The sequence below is a fragment of the Mustela erminea genome, chromosome 1 (genome assembly GCF_009829155.1).
Source record: "Mustela erminea isolate mMusErm1 chromosome 1, mMusErm1.Pri, whole genome shotgun sequence".
Classification (NCBI taxonomy): domain Eukaryota; kingdom Metazoa; phylum Chordata; class Mammalia; order Carnivora; family Mustelidae; genus Mustela; species Mustela erminea.
The window spans coordinates 99,359,363-99,378,672 of NC_045614.1; the positions used below are offsets into that span (position 1 = coordinate 99,359,363).

Below are 19,310 nucleotides of genomic sequence, written 5' to 3' on the forward strand. Positions count from 1 at the left end.
CCCACCCCCAGCCCATTTTTAGGGACTGCCCCTTCCTCCTCAGGGGTCCAGGGGGAAATGCAGGATGCAGAGGAGACATCAAAAACCAACCCCACTGCAAATCAAACCTCTAATCTGGCTAACCCGTTAGGGGAGAGAAAAAAGTGACAGGGAAGACGAGGAAAGGACCCCCCCCCCCCCCGCCCTCTGCGGAGTAGGTGGTGTCTGTGGTCAGGCCACAGACTTGCTCTAGGGCCCAGTCTACAGAGTTGGCAAAAAGAAGAGGTCATCTGGTTACGAAGTATGGCCTAGGGGGTCTCCCAAACGGGGGTTCCCTGAGCCCAGGGTCACCTGGACAAGCCTGGGGGTTACAGTCCTGGTACTCGGCTGCGTCGCCTACACACGGCAGGCCTCCGTTGCGGGGCTCCGGGTTCGTGCACGTTCTCTTGCGGACGCGGAAGCCCAGCTCGCAGTCCCGGGAGCAGGACGACCACGGGCCCCACGCGGCCCAGCCACCACTCACCGAGTGCGGGGAGGTGCCCCCGCTGCGCAGGAGATCCTCCACCAGGGCTGGGTGGGGCACGGGTGGGGAGACTGGCCTCAGTGAGGAGCACACCCCACGGCCCCACTCCCGCCCCACAGGCCTCCCGGCTCCTTCCAAGCCACGTGATCCACCTCCCTGCTCTCTGTCGGACTCTGGCCTCCCCCAGTCCCGCGCCAGCGCTCTGGGCCTGGGAGGGTGTGGGGCGCGGCGCTGTACCGTCGGTGTCGCAGGCTCCCGAGCCGTCCGCTGGGCAGGTTCTGGTCTCTGTCCTCCTCCTGCCAAACTGCAGGCCGTGGGGGTCAGGCAGGGGCGCGCGGCACGTGAAGCGGAAACGCTGCTCCTGCCGCGCCCCACCCTGAGTCACGTTCACCGGCAGCCACGGTGTCCACGGCGTGTTGCGCCTCACTTCTGGGCAGCCATCCGGATTGCACGTCTTGAATTCCTTGGGATGGGAGCGGGTGCTGTCTGGTGGACCTGCAGCCCCAGGCCTGCCCTGCGGCCCCACCTCCCCCCACCCTTCCCTGGGCGCAGGTCCTCGGCAGGGCCTCACCACACCACAGCCAGGGCAGGAGTTGCCGTTCTCACAGGACCGCCGCCGCGATTGCACGCCGCCCCCACAGTTGCTGCTGCACTTGTTCCAGGAGCCCCATGACGCCCAGAAGATGGGCACCGGGCAAGGCGTGTTTTCGTTACAGAACCTGAGGGGAAGGGTGTTGGGTGGGGGGGAGCAGTCAACGCACTAGGGAGCAGGCACCCCCTTCCCTCACAAGAGGTCACTGGGAGTGCAAGCCTGAGAAGGACAAGAGTCCACTGGCTCACTCGTAGAATCCAGGCCACTTCCTAGGGGGCCGGGCCAGTCTGGGACTGCAGGGCTAGCTTGCCTCCAAAACCTCTGGCCACACGCTCGCTCACCGCTCCTCCCGGCTCTTGCCCACGCAGATGCGGCCGCCGTGGCGGGGCGCGGGGTTGCTGCAACTTCGCTGGCGGACCTGGAATCCGATCCCACAGGACGTGCTGCATAGGGCCCACGAGGACCACGGGGTCCACGCCCCATTCCTGGTGGGGTCAGAGGGGACAGAAACAGGTGACCCTCCGACTTCTAGCTACTCAGATCTATCTATATCTGGGCGGGTGGGTTTTATATTGTTATTAGACAGTGATTCTGGGAAATGGCAGCTCCTAGCCAGGTCGGCTCAGGCAGACTTATTTATTCGTTCCTGTATTCATTCATTCCTCAAACATGTGTTGAGGGCCTTTTTCCAGGGCTAAGGGCATAGAGATAGGACCCAGGGCCTGGAGATACTAGTGGGGCCAAAGGACACATTCTCTAGAAAAGTCTCCATTTGCCTTTTCAATATGAAACTAGGTTTCATCTTTCTGGGTTGCCCAACCCTTGCACTCGCACTCAACGCCACGCTCTCTCCCCTGTTCTCCAACATCCCATGTTTTGCTCCAATCTCAGACACCACTCACTATTGTCTACTTTGACTCCAATTTTCAAGTTTTGGCTGTATCACTTACTGGCTGTATGAGCCTAGGCAAGTTACTGAAAATGTCTGTGCCTCATAAAACTCTTATCTTTAAAGTGAGGATAATGATTGTATTCCTACCCCATGAGGTTGTTTTGACAGTTCAGTCAATACATGTGTAGAGAATTGAGTTATTTTAAGAGAATCCAGGGTCATACTTAGAGAGGATGGCAATCCAGGATGGGCACCAGCTCTGCCTACTGTACCACCATCCTATGCTATCCCTCGTGTTTGGAACAGCAAGGCTTATTGAGGCCATGATCTGTGACTCTGGGCCTGTCCAGCCTTCCTGCTTGTATCAAGAGCCCCCACAAGGCAGAGACTTCTTTCCCACTAGAGTGGAGGGCTCATATTTTAGCCACCTCTCCAGTTCCCTGCACAGTTCTCAAGTGGCTTCTGTCTCTTTGTGGGAACACCTGTCTGGGGATGCCCCATTTCCTCTATTCCACCCCAGCCCCTTTTCCAGTCCAAAGCAGCCACCATCCAGGTATCTTCACATACCTGGAACAGTTGGCAATGTGGATGGCTGGCCCCAGGCAGTCTCGTCCCCCACAGCGGGGTCGCGGGGAGTCACAGGCTCGAGCCCGACAAAGGCAAGAGCCTGAATTGTCCCCATCCAAGTGCTCACATGGTTGCCATGGTGACCACTGGCCGAAGCCCCCATCCCGAGTCACGTTTCGAACCTGCAGATACACATCAGTGGGTCAAAGGAGGCAGGGAGAGGGAAGATACCAGGTCCCAGGGGACACGCGGATACTGATGGAGAGTCATAGCATGAATTGGGGGGAGAGGTCCCAGGTGGGGAGCATGAGAGGGTTCTCACAGGACACGCTGTTATGTTCTGGGTCCAGAGGCTCATGTTGGAGCTGTCCTCAAGTGTGCTGCACCGTTGCTGCTTCCCGTCCCAGCCGCAGTATGGGTCCCGTGCCCCCAGGCACGCCCTGCCAGACAGAGGTCCTGAGACTCAAGCCTGCTGGCCTCCCAGCCTCACCTGTAACCCATGAGCACACCTCGCCACTCCCCTCTGGGTGCCCTGATCCATCCAGTTGCCCTCCAAAGTAATAACTAAGCTCACTGAACACCTTCTGTGTGTCAGGAATAATTTTAAACACTTTATGAGCATGAGTTAATTTAACACAACAACCCAATGCAGGAGGTACTGTTGTTATCCCCATGTTATATAGAGGAAACCCAGAGAGCTGAACAAGGACTCAAACCTTTGCCTTCCAGGGCCCACACACTTAACCTTGCCTTCCCCAAGCCTGGGTGTCCCGTGTTCCCCATCTAGGCCCACAGGAGAAGATAAGGGGAACAGAAATCCAAGACAGCAGTGCTGTGCCTCTCTGCCAGACACTATGAAGATAGCTCCATAAAACACGAGTGATGGATGAGGGATGGTCCGGCTCAGGGTTCTCAGCCCTGGTTGCACACTAGAATCACGAAAGAAGCTTTTAGAAAACACCAATACCTGCCCCGTCCATACAAAAATGTCCAGGGAGGAAGGAGGAGGTTTTAAGAGCTCCTAATGGAAGCCAAGGCGAGAATTACTGGGATCCACAACACCACATTTTCATTGTATAAAGGAAGAGACAGTCACAGAGAGGGAAGAGGAGTGTCACCTAGATCACATGAATTACACATGGCAAAGCTGAGGCTAGAGACTAGAATTCTTCTTTCTAGGAGCCTAGACTTCTTGACCATGATTCTTCCACCATGCTCTTGCCTCCCAGCTGGAGGCTGTGTCTGACTTCACCCACTGAGGGAACCTAGCCCCATGCCTCAAGCCACAGGCATAGGGTCAGGGAACACCAAGGCATGGTCCCCTCCTGGGCACCCACATGCCTGTGCTGCTCAGCGGCAGGAACCAGAGTCTAGTGCGTCAGCATCATGAGAATGAGGGCAGGCTGCCAAGAGAGGGAATCACGTGGCTCACATCCCCTTTCCCGGGCTCTCAGGGCTGGTCTATCTGCAACGACCTAGAGAAGGTAATGGTTCACACAGCAATGAATGTCCCGGATGCCTCCACTTCTCACGTTCTAGGGATCCTCTCTTCCCTTTCTCCTTCAGATGTATTCATTGTATCCTTTATAGTTTTTCTTTTAAAGATTTTATTTATTTATTTGTCAGAGAGAAAGGGAGAGAGAGAGAGGCAGCACACAAGCAAGGAGAGAAGCCAACAGAGGGAGAAGCAGACTCCCTGCTGAGCAAGGACCCTGAGGTGGGGCTTGATCCCAGGACCCTGGGATCATGACCTTAGCTGAAGACAGACATTTAACCAACTGAGCCACCCAGGCGTCCCATCCTTTGCAATTTTTTTTTTTCCCCAAAGATTTATTTATTTATTTGACACAGAGAGAGAGAGAGAGAGAGAAACCTTTGCAGTTTTTAACAACAACAACAACAAGTTAATGTTGGGGGTCCCTGGCTGGTTCAGTCAGAAGGGTGTGTTATGCTTGATCTCATGGTCATGTGTTTGAGCGCTACCTCAGGTGTAGAGATTACTTAAACTAAATAAACACATAAAACTTTTATAAAACAAATCTCTAATAGTAAGATTTCAAGGAGGAGAAAAAGAGTATGGAAATTATGGAATCAGAATTGGCTATTCATTGCTAAGTAAATGGAGTATCAGATTCTGGAGCCTGAAGGAAGTACCCTCTGCTGGGATGAACCCACTGCCAACCCCAGGGGATTCTGGGTCCCTTCTGCCTCCCCTTCCCAACTTCTACCCCTTTTACCAGACCTGGCTGCTCCCCAGCAGTGGGCCTGCAAGACAGGGTCTAGAGAGAGTACTGGGAGTGGGGGCAGAAACTGGAGGCCAGGAAGCAGAATAGGCTTCAGGTAAAGGGAGGTGGGGGGAGTCCACACCATGACGTGACTCTGCAGAGGGATTTTTGAAGGGCCAAAGGGGCCAAGGATGTCAAAGGTGAAAGGAATCTATGAAGGAGTCAACGGTTTTCTCCTTTTGGTGTCTCCAGGATAGAATCTTTCTTTCCTCTCAAAGCTTCAGGGAGAGTCTCCCGTCAGGTGAGTTCTTTATTTTCAGTGGAGTTCAATGGACCATGTCAGGTTCCAAAGACAAATAAGGTTATATGAGAGAGCTCACCAAGCAGGGGGTGGGGCTTCCCCTTGTTGCCAGAAGCAGCTGAAGATGCTGCCCCTTGCTCAGGCAGCCCGTGACCTCATTTAAGGGGGGTGATGCCTGGGGCTTCAGTGGGTGAGGCCCATGCTGGACCCCAGCAAGCACACCACCGCCTGCCCGGGAATCCAGAATGCTCATCTGTTACTCAAAAATCTGTTTCCATTTTATTGACTCAAGGACAATTTGTGTAAATTGTACAATATAAGTGTGTTTGTATTTTCATTTGGGGCCACTGGTTTGATGCGGGGGGTGTTTCACCAGCAGAATGCATCAAACTAGACACCATGGGACTAGATACAGTACATAGGCAAAGTAGTCCCAGCAACATGTGGTTTCGAGATTCTGCTCTCTGGCTGACGCATGGACCAAACTTGCCGCTAGCAAATCCAGCCCATCAGAACTCACTAAAGCCCACACTCCTGAGGGTATTTCCGTCAGGTCTCAGAAGGCAGAATCAAACTCCAGAACCAGCTGACAGGGTGCTTCAGAAGCAACACAAATTAAATAAAAGAGAGCCATGACTAGGGATGAATAATAATAATAAATAAAATTCTACTCATCAGAAACTAATGTCTGTCAGTAGAGAAAATGGAGAAGAGCAGAAAATTTGAATCAGTTTGTACAAGATAAAAGCAGATGATTCTTGAGGAATGCAATTTTGCCTCATGCTACTTCTTTCATCTACGGTCTAGCCAGTAGACTAGACTTTTGACATCAAATTGGAAACTCCTAGGGATCTTTTAAAAAGCTTCAGCAAACAAAATAAAAAACCCCCCTATCTCTGGGCATTAGGGACCAAAGTTGGCTCAGCCACTGGAAGCTTTTAAACACTCCCCAGGTGATTCTCAGGAACAGCATGGTGGAGAATTGTTGTGCCGGGGCCATGTTGGTCAGGGCTCCCAAGCCAAGAGACCAAATGCCTTGTCTTTCCAATCCATGACAGAATAAGAAGGGAGGGAAGAAAAGCCCAGACTGGCCCCAGAACCCTGACTTGGGGTCCCTTACTCTCTCAGCCGGCTCTCAGTTCTCCCAGACAAGAAAGAGACCAGATTGTCCACAGACATGCCTGCTCTGCCGTTCCCCGCTCCTGGGTGCCTGATGGGGCTTACACGACTCCCCCAGAGCCAATATTCAAGCTCTTTTCCTGGCCACATTTGCTGCTTTTGGCCCAAGACCACTCCAAAGCTTACAGAGCAGGGAATGTTCTTAACAAAATTAAAGCTCCAAGGAGAGAATTAAAGCGTGTCTGCCTGCAAAAATGGGTATCAGTTGATTGTTCCTTTCATAAAAGCGGCCATTAGACCAATAAGATATCACCATGTCTTCTTTACTGCAGTGTCTCAAGCAGTCATTACAAAAGGGAACAGGTTCATTCCGTGAGCTGGGAAGCAGGACAGAGACGGATGGTGTAAGTTGAAGAGCGGGCAGATTCCAGCACGGGGTAGCACTAGTCTCACAGCGGGAGCTGTCCAAGGTGGAGATTGGGAGCAAGTGGCCATCATTTCAGATGGCCAAGGAGGAAAACCCAGATTTCCTATAGGGAGTGAGGTTGCTCTAAGGCACCTTCCTGAGCCAACTGGTATAGACACCCCCACACCCCCTCCAGTGCAGCATGAAAGGCATGCTGAAGGGAGGGAGGAGGCGGTTCACACATAAAACACTTGCTTTGCAGAGCCTGTCAACAGCTCATTCCCTCTGCCCCACCTCTTGTGGGCCTCGATCTCTCTCTGGCCAGCCCAGGGTCCTGGGTATGCCCCATGGGGCTGTGATTTGCCTGAGCCAAAGGAGGGGGCTGGAGACAAGCCCCTGGATTCTGGGCAGTGGAGGGGCCTGAAAAGGCCTCTGCCAATCCACCCTCATCCTCCTGCCAGCTTTGGAAGGAATGAGGTAAAAAAGCATGAAATGTCTATGCTAGGACACGGTAAAACCTAAAACCCTGTGACAACCTGCCCCCAACAGCACAAATTCAGATATAGTGTGACAGTTGGCTTCCAGACTCCGGGGTGCACAAGGTTGGTGACTACAGGGCCTCACTCTGGTCATTTTATTACCGTCGCGATCATGAGACCTCACATTTTCAGATCCACCTAGAGCCTTACAGCAGCGTCTCACTGTACATGTCAAGCACTCTTATCTCAAATTCAGGAATCCAGAGAGGGTGAAAGTATCAGATTCCAAACTGACCTTGTTCTACCTTGCGGTTCCACCCGGCCACGGGACGCAACCTCCCTGTCCCTTCTCCGCAGCGTCACGTGAGTGGGGCAATGTCCTGGCGTTTTCCTTCCCCTGGTTCCCCTGCAGACCCTCGTATCTGGCCCAGAGCCACGCTAGCTCACGCTGGCCAACCGTCTGTCCCCTTGACAATGCCACTCACCACTGTCTGATTGATCTTTGTCAAACACCTATTCATGCTGCCTATCACTCCCCTCCCCGGCTCAAAGACCACTTCAGTGCCCACAGGCGAAGGTTCAGATCCAATCTTCCCTTGGCGTTCCCAGCTGGCCTGAGTCCCCTTCCCCACTCCTCTCCTGCACCAACCTCCTCTCAGGCCATATGATCAACGAGCTGAAGGATCAGTCATGTGTGCAAGGCTACTTTGTGCCTTGGGCTGGACGTGGTCCCCTGGTGAAGTCTAAAAACTACTGGGATAGTAGTGGGTTTGCCTTCAAAGATTTACCAGCTCCTAAGCAACAAGACACACATGAAAAGTTTAATAAAATCACAAGAGTTGAAGCAGAACACAAGGTACAGGGGAAAGGCCGTCAGCAGAGAGCCTGCGATTCGTGCCAAGCAGTGCTGCCTGAACCCAGCGTGACAGGTGCTGAAGCCCCAGAGAACTCAGGCGGCTGCAGGGCCCCGCCATGCGTTTGTGGAGATAAGAAGGGAATAAGGACACCAGCTACCATGCACGAGCACTTCCTGAATGGAATTCCCAGTCCTTACAATATCTCTGCCAGAATGAACTATCATTTGCTCCATCACAGTTTCCTCCTATTTTCCCCTGAGAAGAAACTTGGAAAGTTGAAGTAACTTGCTCGGGATCGTGTAGCTAGGAGATGACGGAGCTAAAGGAGAAACCCAATTCTGCCATGGGAGCCCCGCTTACGATGCCCCACTGTCCCTTCCCACATGTCCACTACCAGACATCCACAGCGCTGGGGGAAATGAGAGTGTCCTGGGCCCATTTCATCTTGTCTCCCTCCTCCCACATCCACAGTCCTGCAAAGTGCTTTGAGCACTAGAGCTTGGTAAATGTCAGGTGTTTTGTGGCTGGAGCCAGGGGTTGGGGCCGAGGGGAGCCTAAGTGTCTGCTCTCCCTTTCTTCTTCCCTGGTTGCCACCCCGTGACCATCCAGCCTCCTCCCCGGGCGTCCGGCCCTCTGCTCAGCTCCTGGCACATCCCACAGGGGCTGGAGAATGACCCTTGGCAGCAGGGGTACCATGTGTCTCTCAGATCTCGAGGACAGACGGGCGCGGCCAGGAAGCTTCTGGGTTGCAAAGGCCATGGGAGCCCACATGGCTGCAGCTATGCCAGCTAAGGCAGCTTTTGATTTATCTCAAAAATGAAGGGGCACAGCTCGGGGGGAGCTTCACATGGTAGGAATCAGAGATATATTTCCATTTGGCTTTAGAATAGGCTTTTGTTTTTCCCCTGAAATGCCAGTGCCGTTATTGCCAAATTCATGAATCCACTTGAAGCTGAGGTCCCAGAAGCAGTTGGGAAGCAAATACAACCAACAGCTCCACATGGTTCCTGATCCCCACCCCACCCAAGCCAGGTCTCTATGTCTCTTCTAAGTCCCGAAGGAAGAAAAGCAAAATTCTGATGCTGACTCAGAGAGAGAGTCCTCTCTGATCTCCCCACACATCTGGGTAGTAAGTCCTGTGGTTTCAAAGATAAAGACCTTTCTCTGGATTAAAGGGGTTGAGAATAAATCAAGTGAGCTAGAGACGGCTGACAGGCCTGAGCTGCGGGGTTGACACAAGGAATAGAGCAGCCACCCTCAATTGGGAAAGCACACACCTTCCCCGGGCAGTGATAAGTGGTATATGCAGACTAGCCCAATTAACCTTTACAAAAAGCCTGCGGATATTTTATGACCCGGGAATTGAGGTTAAGTGACTTGTCCAAAAGCAAACAACTGGAGACTGGGTCAGGAAGCCACCCCAGGCGGCTTCAGAGCTCTGCCTCTCCAGAGCCACCTCCGAGGTGTGACTGGCAGGGCCTAAGCCTGGAGAGGGCCAGGGCCAGGGCCAGGACCAGGACCAGGGACAGCCCGCCCACCCGCCCTGCAACATCTCCCCCACTCCCCGGCCCCGGCTTACCCCTGGCTGCGGTAGGTGGCGCACCTCTCCAGGGGGACCCGCAGCACGCCGTCGCTCAGCCCCACGAAGAGCGCGCGTGCGCTGTGCAGGATGCGCAGGCTGCGCAGGGGCTCGCGGCGCCCCGGGGGAAGGACGTGCAGCTCTTCCAGGTAGCAGCCACGGAGGCTGCGGCTCGCGGTGGACAGGGCCTTCAGGATGGTGCCCGACTCTGGAGGGGCCAGAAGAGGGGGGCCTTGAAGGCCCAGCCCCGGCCCCCCTCAACCACCTCCCGACCCGGGACAGGGCCGCGCGCCGAGGGCTCACCGGTGCCAATGTAGAGCACGTGGTAGAGCGTGTCCTTAGCCTGCACCAGGTCCACCACGAGGTGTGAGAAGCGCACGCTGTCCTGGGTGACACAGGGCTCGGGGGTCACCGGCTGCACAGCCTCGCTCATCAGGAACAGGCGCTGCGCGTCCTGCAGACTGCGCTCCGTCAGGTTCTCGTTGGGGCCCACCTCTGGCAGGGTGCCGCACTACAGCGGGGAGGGCGTGGGGGTCACGTGGGCCCAGCCGACGGGCCGCCACGTCCCCTGTCCTTCCTTATCATAACCCAGGCACCCGCGGGCAGGTCGTGATTACTCGATCCCGGCCCCGCCACCCCCACCCTGATATCCTCCCTCCGTTCCCTGCAACCCCTTCCTGGGAGGAGAGATGCCTCTTCCTTGAGAACTAAGGGAAAATGAGGCTGGGAAGATGCAGAGGAGGGACCTGCGAGGGACAGTGAAGGGGGGGGGCGGGGGATGAAAAAGGGGCTGGGTTATCGAAAAATGAATCCTTTGAGTGTGGATATCAAGTGTCCTGAGATTTTCTACTGTTTCTGTAGGTGCTTCTCCCCCATGCTGGGCCACAACCTGCCTTCCCGATCCTGTGTTCCTACCAGCTCCAAGTTCTTGTGCCTTCTAAAGCGGAGCTGGAGGGCAGCTACCATTTATGCAGCATCCTGTCAGGTGCGTGTTTAACCCTTGCACTTATCTTTTTATGTTTTTTTAATATATATTTTTATTTCTTTATTTGACAGAGAGAGATCACAAGTAGATAGAGAGGCAGGCAGAGAGAGAGGAGGAAGCAGGTTCCCTGCAGAGCAGAGAGCCTGATGCAGGGCTCGATCCCAGGACCTGGGATCATGACCTGAGCCGAAGGCAGAGGCTTTAACCCACTGAGCCACCCAGGCGCCCCCCCTTGCACTTATCTTTGAGGTTGAGAGTGTTATCCCTAGTACCAGATAAGGGTAAAGAGATTCTGGGAGGTTCGGTGACTTGACCCATCCATCAGGATGATCCCACTGCAAAACTTGAGGTCTTCCCATACTCCATACTGCCCGGTGGGCAGGAAGTTGGATGGATTCCAAAGTTAACCATCAGTAGCTTCTTTTGCCTCATGGCTCTTTCCCCTTCTCCATCACAGCACTAGGGATGTTCCCATCACCCATGGCTGGACCCTGACCACTCCTGGCACTCAGACCCTCCAAGAAATAGTACCCAGGCTGGGTAGACTGCAAGCAAATTCCAGCTAAAAATCCCCCAGTTCTGACCAGACAGCTTGTAAGTGCTCCCCTAGTTCCCTACATTGAGTCTCCCTGGAGGTGTGAAGTCACATTTAGAGATCGCTCAGAGCGTGCTCCCTTGCTCTGCATGCCACCCACTCTCCCGCTCTCACTCCACTGTGCTAGGGAATCTTCGCAGACCCCACAGATGGGTGCAGACCAGCACGGATGGGTCGGTGTTTGCACCAAGCAGCTGGGAATCAGCTGGGGGCTGGTTATCTAGGGAAAGCTGCTCTGTGAGGAGAGGGAAAGGGGAGGAGAAGCTGTACCTGGAAGTTGGGGATGGGGTTAGCGATGGGGAGCCAGGCAGCCCTGGGGTTCTCCTGGTAGCGAAATGGGCCATTAAAAGCCTGGGAGATGGCGCTGAGGTTGAAGGCGCAGACAGCAGAAGCCGCAATGCTGTTTCTGAAAGGCAAGAGGTGGTGGGATACTGCCCTCCCTGTGGGCATTGGTGCCTTAAACCCCAGTGGTGGCCGTCCAGGCATGACGTGGCACAGCTCCGAGGCCTGCTGAGGACCTAGCACAAGACCAGTGCTCTGCACACCAGCGGTGTCACAGAAGGAGGGCATGCAGTCCTCGCACTCTGGAAACCCTGGGAAAGGCCCCCTGAGGAGAAGACCTCCGGGAGAATTCTGTGCTAGCTCCTCACCCCTTTCCCTTCTCCAGTGGGAGGGTCAGATAAAGTTAGTGTTTTTCAGACATTTAATCTGGAGCCCACTGTCAGAAATATGTCCCATGACAACATGCACCCGAGCACACACATCTGTAGAGCATTTTCATGAAACAATACCCTTACCAAATGCATTGTACTCCACTCTTTTGATTCCATTTTATTCTGCTTTTTTCATTTTATTTGACTTTTCAAGCTGGTTATCAAACCACTAATTCCTGCTGCTGCCCACCCCAGCCTGGGCCGGACAGCCTCGTGAGACCTGTTCAGTCCCAGGATCAGGCGTTTCTGGGAGTCCGATGTGAACAGGTCACAGAACCCATAACATGCCAACAAATGTTTCCAGTTCTGTTCTCTGCATTTATTCCCTCTCCCAAAGGTGTCCATTACCCTCCCTGCCCTTTCTGCCTTGCCTCAGCACCTCCATCACCTCTGTGGTTGCTGTGCTGATCTCATGGCTGCCCTTACTACAGCCTGTCCAGTCTCCTGGAATCCATTCTCCACACAGCAGCCACGGTGAACGTTTCAAAATACACATCCAAGCTAGTCTCTGGCTGGCTTCAAGCCCTTCAATAATTTCTCCTTGCTCTTAGAATAAAGATCAAAACCCTGAAGCAGTCTCTAAGGACATAATTCTTCCCGTCCCAGCCCCTCAGCCTCCTCTCCTGCTTCTCCTCTTCCTCACCCCCCAGGGTCCTGCCACACTGGTCTCGACTAAGTTCCTGACATTTGTCTTCCCACTCCAAAGCTCTGAGTATGTTGTTCCCTTGGGCTGAAATGGTCCTCTCCCCTAGTTAACTCCTATTCATCCTGTAAATGGCACTTCCTCCAGGAAGCCCTCCCTGATCACCATCCCTCCCTCCACACTGGCAGAGACTTCCCTGAGCACTGCCCTTTCCCTTTGTAGCATTCAACACAGTTAAAACTGGATGTTTAATAACTCCCATTTCTAGAAGGTAAGTCCCTTAAGGGCAGAGCCAGCTTTGCTTTTGCTCACTGGTACCCCTGCTTGTGACAGGCACCACCACAACAGGCACCTGACATGGAGAAGGTACACAATACAGTAACTATTTCCAATCCATGCCAATGTCATCACTTTCTCCCCATGCCTCTACAGCAGCTCCTGCCCCTGCCTCCTGACTGTCCCTTTTCTGGTGCCAGCTGCCGGACTGGTCACTAATTCCTGGCTGTTGGCTCATGGCCTGCATGGACTGTGATGCCTGGGTGTCCCTCTGCCTTGGATGGTCTCTCTGCTCCTGTTTCCCAGTTTTACCCTCATCCTTGTCCATCCCCTCAGACTATGCTTCCTGTAGCTAGCCTGGCCCTCCTCCAGTCCCTGCTACTGGGGGCCCAGGGTAAGCACATGGCACTCTACGCTCACATGTTTCCGAGGTCCTCACCAAGAATCTCGCACAGAGTTCTGTATGACAAACGAGTTCCTCGGTCTCTGCTGCCTGTTCAACACTCTGTACATGACAATCACCTGACAGGGTCAGCCTTTACACAGAAGGGGATGAGGCGAGGAGGGCCTCGTGATCTCCATGAGGGCTACTCTTCCTTACACCCAGGAAACCAAAGGGGCTCCGAATCCCAGCCTGTGTCTCCCAGTGCTGGCAGGACTGCCAGAAGACTCTGCTGCTTAGGTTTAGCAGGATGGTGGAGTCCTGAGGTTGGAAGGGACCAGAAAGAATTCTCTCTGAGTTTGCCCATAGAGGGCTGCTCCTGGACCCTCCCAGGGCTGCTATCCCCTCATCCAAGGCAGGCCATTTTCCTTTCTCCCCCAGCAATTTCTTCCTGCACGGAGCCATAATCCAACTCCACTTACTTTCTTCAGATCTGGCCTCAGCCTGCCCTTCAACAATTCAGAAAAAGTGCTCCCCCCTCCAAAGGCAGCAAGCCACAGCAAGGGAGGAATGTAGGATCTGGGAGCAAGTTTACCCCAAAGACCGGCTGGAGCGCTATTGCACTCCCCACTCTACAGAAGGAGAAACAGAGGTCCAGAGAGAGGGACGTGCCCAACCCCACTGGTCTGCGAGGCGGAGAAGGGATGGCAGCGGGCCAGGGACTCACACGTTGGTGGTGAAGACCCCATAGATGAGGTCCTGCTCAGGAAGGTGGAAGGCACTCTGCAGCTCATTGTAATAGAAGGGGACCTCGCCTGGGCGGGAGCAGTTGAGGCGGGCCTTCATGAACGTGGTCCACGTGTCCTCCAGCAGGAAGCGCCCCCCCACGTCGTTCTTGCACACTCGGGCCACCCGGGAGTACACAGTGCGTCCACAATCGTGCTCCACCGCGTTTTCCCGAAGGAAAAAGTATGCGAACAGCCCTATATCATAGGCTGCCACGAAGTTTGGCTCTGCGGGGCAGAAGAGGAACAAAGGGGTGGGTCAGGCCAGTGGGGAGGAAGGGGAGAGAGTTGACTTCTGTTTTCCCAGATGGGCATCCTGACACTCCTGGACAGTTGGCGGACCTGGGGGCTCTAGCTAACCCTGTTCCCACCTCCACTATGAAGTTATAATAATAGTTAATATGAGCTACTGAGCCCTCACTGCACACCAGACATTATTATAAGTACTTTATATGATCCTCTTAACAACCTATGAGGTAAGTACTGTGATTATCCTCTGATTACGGATGAGAACATTATGGCAGAGAGAGGTCAAGTACGTGCTCAAGGCCACACAGCCAGTCAGTGGAGAAGCAGGAATTCAACTCCAAGGGAAAAGAAACTCCTACTGCCCTCTTTCCTGTAACCCTTTCTCCTAATGAATTCCCACCTCCTCCTCAGCCCTCATATCCTCCCCTCCATTTGTTCTGGGTACACCTGTGATTTCATTTGAAGTCCATCTCCAGTGTACTACTGTCCTTGGTGAAACATTGGCCCAATTCTGGGCATCTCAAGGGAGGAGGTGTGATCCCTTTCAGAGGCGGGCAGGGACAAGGATCGAAAGGGGTCAGGGCAGGCTGGCTGGCAGGAGATCCCCCCACCCCTGGGCCTGCGCCCCCTTACCATTGAGCCACTTGGAATTATACTGGGCCGTGCGAAGTGGTGGCCTGCTGCCCAGGCTGCGGTAGATGGCGGGGTCCCGACCTGAGAAGTCAATGACGGTGGCCGCATAGAGCTCCCCCTGAGAGGAGATGACAGCTGTGGAGTTGTGGCGCGGATCGTAGGGGCAGCGGGCCACACCATTGATCTTCTCTATGGTCCGGCTGAGGTTCCCCACCTGGGGATGATGGGGAGATAGGGGCACTTTTCCCTGAGACCCAGGGGCTGCATGTTCTCCCCTCCCCACCGAGCCCCGGACTTTGCTTCTTCCTGGGTCCCTGGTCTCCCTGTCTCCAACCTCTTCCTTACTCCCCACCACCACCATCGTCCCTCTGAGAGAGCCGCCATCATGGAGGGAGGAGGTTGTGCCAGGAGCTCCTTCGCCTCTGTTCCCTGCCCCACCCCCAAGTCAGGACCCTCCACCGTGAGGTTGACTGACAAAATAGAGTAGACCCAGTTAAACTGGAATTTTGATGGATTACTGTTTAGCATAAGTATGTCCCAAAGTTTTCATGGGATATACTTAAGCTAAAATATAATTTGCTGTTTATCTGAAATTAAATTTAAGTGGGCATTCTTTTTTTGTTTTGGGGTTTTTTGTTCTTACTAAATTTGGCCACCTCACTCTTTGTGGTGTCTGGGTGAGAGACTCTCTCCATGCCCTCTTTACTGTTTTTATTTTTTAAATATTTTATTTATTTATTTGACAGAGAGAGAGAGAGAGAGCGCAAGCACAAGCAGGGGGAGTGGCAGGCAGAAGAAAAGGGAGAAGCAGGCTCCCTGCTAAGCAGGGAGCCTGAAGCAGGGCTTAAGCCCATGAGCTCAGGACCACGATCCTGAGCCAAATGACTGAGCCACCCAGGCACCTCTCCGTGACCTCTTGAATCTGCCTTACCCCGAGGGGGCCCCACCTGTCTGCTGGAGCACACGGGGGAAAAGGCATTGGTCCCGCACATGAACACTTTTCGGCCAGTGACAATCAGGACTCGCACGTAGTTCTGACACTCCTCCTAAAGCAACCAGGATAGAGAAGTAAGAGAGGGACCCGTGCACCCCGTGTGGGCCTGGCTGTCCTTCCTTCATGCCACTGCACCACAGACATCTGAGAACACTCCCCTCTGCCCCTGATGCACCCTGCTCCGAAGTTGAGGTTGCCTCTATGGACCTCTCCTCCTCTCACACCTCCGCCCCCAGGTCAGCCCGCTCCACCAGTGCCTGCTCCCATGCTCAGTGCTGCCTCTTTAACTGCCCCCAGAACACCTCCTCACACACACACACACACACACACACACGCGCGCGCGCACACTCCTCCAGGCTGGGCCTCTCTGCAGGCGGCCCTGTCCCCACATGGTGCCCCTCTGTCAAGCCTCCCGCCAGCTCTAAGTCAGTCCCCTGGACCACCAAAGCCACTTACCTCGGTTTTCCCTTTGCTTTGGCAGGAGCGGCGCGTGTCCTCGTTGGAGGCCCACTCTGTGGCCTGTGGGAGGAGCACACAGACATCACACGGCTGTGCTGCTCACCGTCGTGGCAGGCAGCAGGCAGGGTTGGGAGAGGACCAGAGTTGGGAAAGGGTCAATGACAGCCAGTGGGGTAAGTGTCCCCCTCACTGCATCCATGTGAACTCAGAGGGCTGCCAGATCTCCTTACACAGAGACCTTAAGGAGGACGTCCCCTCAGTCCAACACTGCCCCCACTTGGGTCAGGGAGGTCTGCAGTAACAATGTCTCCATGTTGAACCATCCCCAGGCAGCTCTGTCCTAGGACCTCCCCTTTTTTCCTCCCCCAGGCCAGCCGGGGAGCTGGAAGTGGCCAAGGAGGACCTTTAGGACCACCCCAGACCCAGATCCCTTACGGGCCAGATGGCCCTCAAATGGGTAGGAGGCGGGGAGGGAGGAAAGGCTAGATTTGCAAACCTTAGAGACAGACCTATTTCATTTTCCCACTATTATCTTGCAAAGTGTTTTGTTTAGTTTTGTTTTTCCTTAACAGGTAAAGAAACTCTGATTCTGTGTGACTTGCTGCTGCCATGTGGTAGAGCAGGGATTGGAACCCAGGTTCTTGATTCAGAGGCTCTGTGTGTTTTTTCTCTTCATCCCACTGTCTCAGAACCTCAGGCTTCCCGTTTCCTAATTGCTCCCCCTTCCCCGACTCTGTGCTGCCTGCTTCCCTTGTAGCATGACCCTTGCTCTGTCGTGGGGTGCACCATGGGGTGCTTGGGGATGGGGCTTTCGCTCAGGGACTTGTGTTCCCCAGTATTCTTGGCATTAGGGGAACCCGCCCCTTCCTCTTCACCCATTCTGTCTCTACTCTCTCACATCCCTCCCAGCCTCTGAAGAGCAGCGGCAGGAGGAACGCTACCCTCCATGTCCCGGCAATGCCACCAGCCCTGGAGTGGGGCTCCTTATAGATTTCTGGGTCACATGGATAAACTTGAACTGCCTATCTGCCCTGGGAGAGGGAGCCTGGAGCAAGCAGTCCTTCTATCCAAACAGGAAACAACAAAAACAACAAAGCCAACCTGCTTTTAATTTCTCACAAAGCTCCTTCTTGCCTGCAGAGCTCCAGGGCCAGCGTGTGGGAGGGGAAGGGGGCTGGGAGAGGAAGCAGCAGGCTGCTGTCCACCCACAGCTCCCCAGGCGGCTGCTTTGTGGGGCAGAGGGAGGGCTGACTCCTGCAGAGCCTGGAATCAGGAGGTGGGGGGTGGGGGGAGACAAGTTGGTCATGCCTCCGTCAGCGCTATGAGCAGACTGGGCTCCTTCTGCCACGCCAGGCCTGGAGCACAGGCAGACCTCTGCTCCCAGACCTTGGAGGGCAAAGGACCCCTGGCATCTGACCTCAGAGCCATAGGGTTTATCTGGACAGGGACAATGGAACCCTTGTCATCCTCAGACCTCCATCAGCTCCCTGGCTGAGCCTGATGTGAGAGGAAAGAGGGACATAAATAAGCAACTCAGGGGGCCCCAGGGACCCGACAAGAGCAATGGTCCACAGACACTGCAGAGGTTTGGGCCTGAAGCTCCAGACAGTGGGAAACTGTGTGGGAAGGAGGGGCTGGGAGCTGGTGGGCAAAGGGGCCTTGCTCATAAGGGGGTGGGAGTTCCACTGGGTGGGTAGGGAGGACAGTTGTGCACCATCAAAAGCAGTTCACGTTACCCTGGGCTGAACACCCAGACAGGCACTGTGCCACGGACTTGACAATACCTCCCTCTTGGATCCTCACTGCCAGTGAAACATGTAGACTTTTGCTCATTTTATAGGCGAGGAAAATGAAGCTCAGAGCGGTTGAGCAGTTTGCCCAAGGTCACAAAGCCAGTTAGCAACAAACCTAAGATACAAACCCAGACAGTTAGCACTAGAGCTGAGCCCTCTCTGTTATATCCTGCAGCTTCTCACTCACAGTGAATACATTTCTCAAGCCCAAAGTTAGAACATATGGCCCGAAAAGGATATGTATATTTATAATGATAACAGCACAGAACAGACTTGTTTGAGTCATTTTGAAAATTTTTATTTTATTTTAAAAATTATTTATGTCCAAGTAATGATGTACAGAGTTGAAAAAGTCAAATGATATGAAAAAATTAATAAAAAAAAAACCGACAACCCACTCCTCCTCCACCTCCTCCTATTTCCTAAAGGCAACTACTTTCAATGCTTTTAGCTGTTTCTGTGTATGTGTATGTTTTAATAGAATTTCTTTTAATTTAATTTTTTAATCCAATTTCTCAGAAATATGTATCAGTCTCAGACTTTCTCTTCTGACTTCCTGTTATGGAGGTAAAGATTTTTCCCAATCACCCATCCCATTCTCCCCCACCCCAAAGCACACATACATTTCCCTTTTCCCCATCCTCTCATTGTAATTATAAAATACTATTTAAAGTGTTAAAATAGTTATTTGTTTTTAAATTAAAATCAACATTGGTATTTGCATTATTATGAATATATACAAATTGTTCACTACTACCAACCAGTGCCCTGGATTTCGCTGAATATAAAACACCATTGATTGCAATATGAAATACCAAGAAAGGAAATATATTGCCAATCAAATCTTTATTACTTAAATTTTTAATGTAAACTTATTGAAAGTACTCTTATTTAGACTTACAATTGTTATCATCTATCAATCTTGTGTGTACAAAAAAGAAAAACAGAAACAAGATTAATTAAGTATTCTTAAACCTTCTTCGAATTCAGAGTTTGCCTCTTCTGAGTCACTTTACAGTGGTCCATGCTCATTTGTTTTGTTTGCTTGTTTTCGAGGATCATGTTTTTGAACTGCCTGGGGCTTCAGGGATGCAGCAATTCTTAAAGGGTATTCCACTCTGGTCTCCAGAATTTTCTTCCAAGCTATGGATCCCATTCTGTAAGTTGGGATGCTGGTACTTTCTTGGTCTTACGAGAAGGTGTCCACAGAAAGTTTTCCAAAAAATCAGGACTCATATTCCCTCCTCATATGATCCTAAAATGGTTTGTGGCCTGAAATGTTAA

The 19,310-nt window shown here is 53.1% G+C and overlaps 1 protein-coding gene across 4 annotated transcripts in view; it reads right to left on the reverse strand.

The window, feature by feature from the left end:
• SEMA5B (semaphorin 5B) overlaps positions 1-19,310 on the reverse strand; it is a 114,430-nt gene that overhangs the window by 2,889 nt on the left and 92,231 nt on the right. For 3 of the 4 annotated variants that reach the window (XM_032335168.1, XM_032335164.1, XM_032335179.1), the window contains exons 5-16: positions 16,231-16,293; positions 15,728-15,826; positions 14,781-14,994; positions 13,841-14,126; positions 11,370-11,505; positions 9,823-10,030; positions 9,520-9,727; positions 2,876-2,993; positions 2,554-2,735; positions 1,436-1,579; positions 740-1,221; positions 331-549 (exon numbers count right to left, since the gene is read on the reverse strand). In XM_032335168.1, coding sequence (XP_032191059.1) covers positions 331-549; positions 740-1,221; positions 1,436-1,579; positions 2,554-2,735; positions 2,876-2,993; positions 9,520-9,727; positions 9,823-10,030; positions 11,370-11,505; positions 13,841-14,126; positions 14,781-14,994; positions 15,728-15,826; positions 16,231-16,293 — 2,359 coding nt within the window. The remainder of the gene's footprint in view (positions 1-330; positions 550-739; positions 1,222-1,435; positions 1,580-2,553; positions 2,736-2,875; positions 2,994-9,519; positions 9,728-9,822; positions 10,031-11,369; positions 11,506-13,840; positions 14,127-14,780; positions 14,995-15,727; positions 15,827-16,230; positions 16,294-19,310) is intronic. The other variant, XM_032335161.1, reaches the window with a different exon arrangement.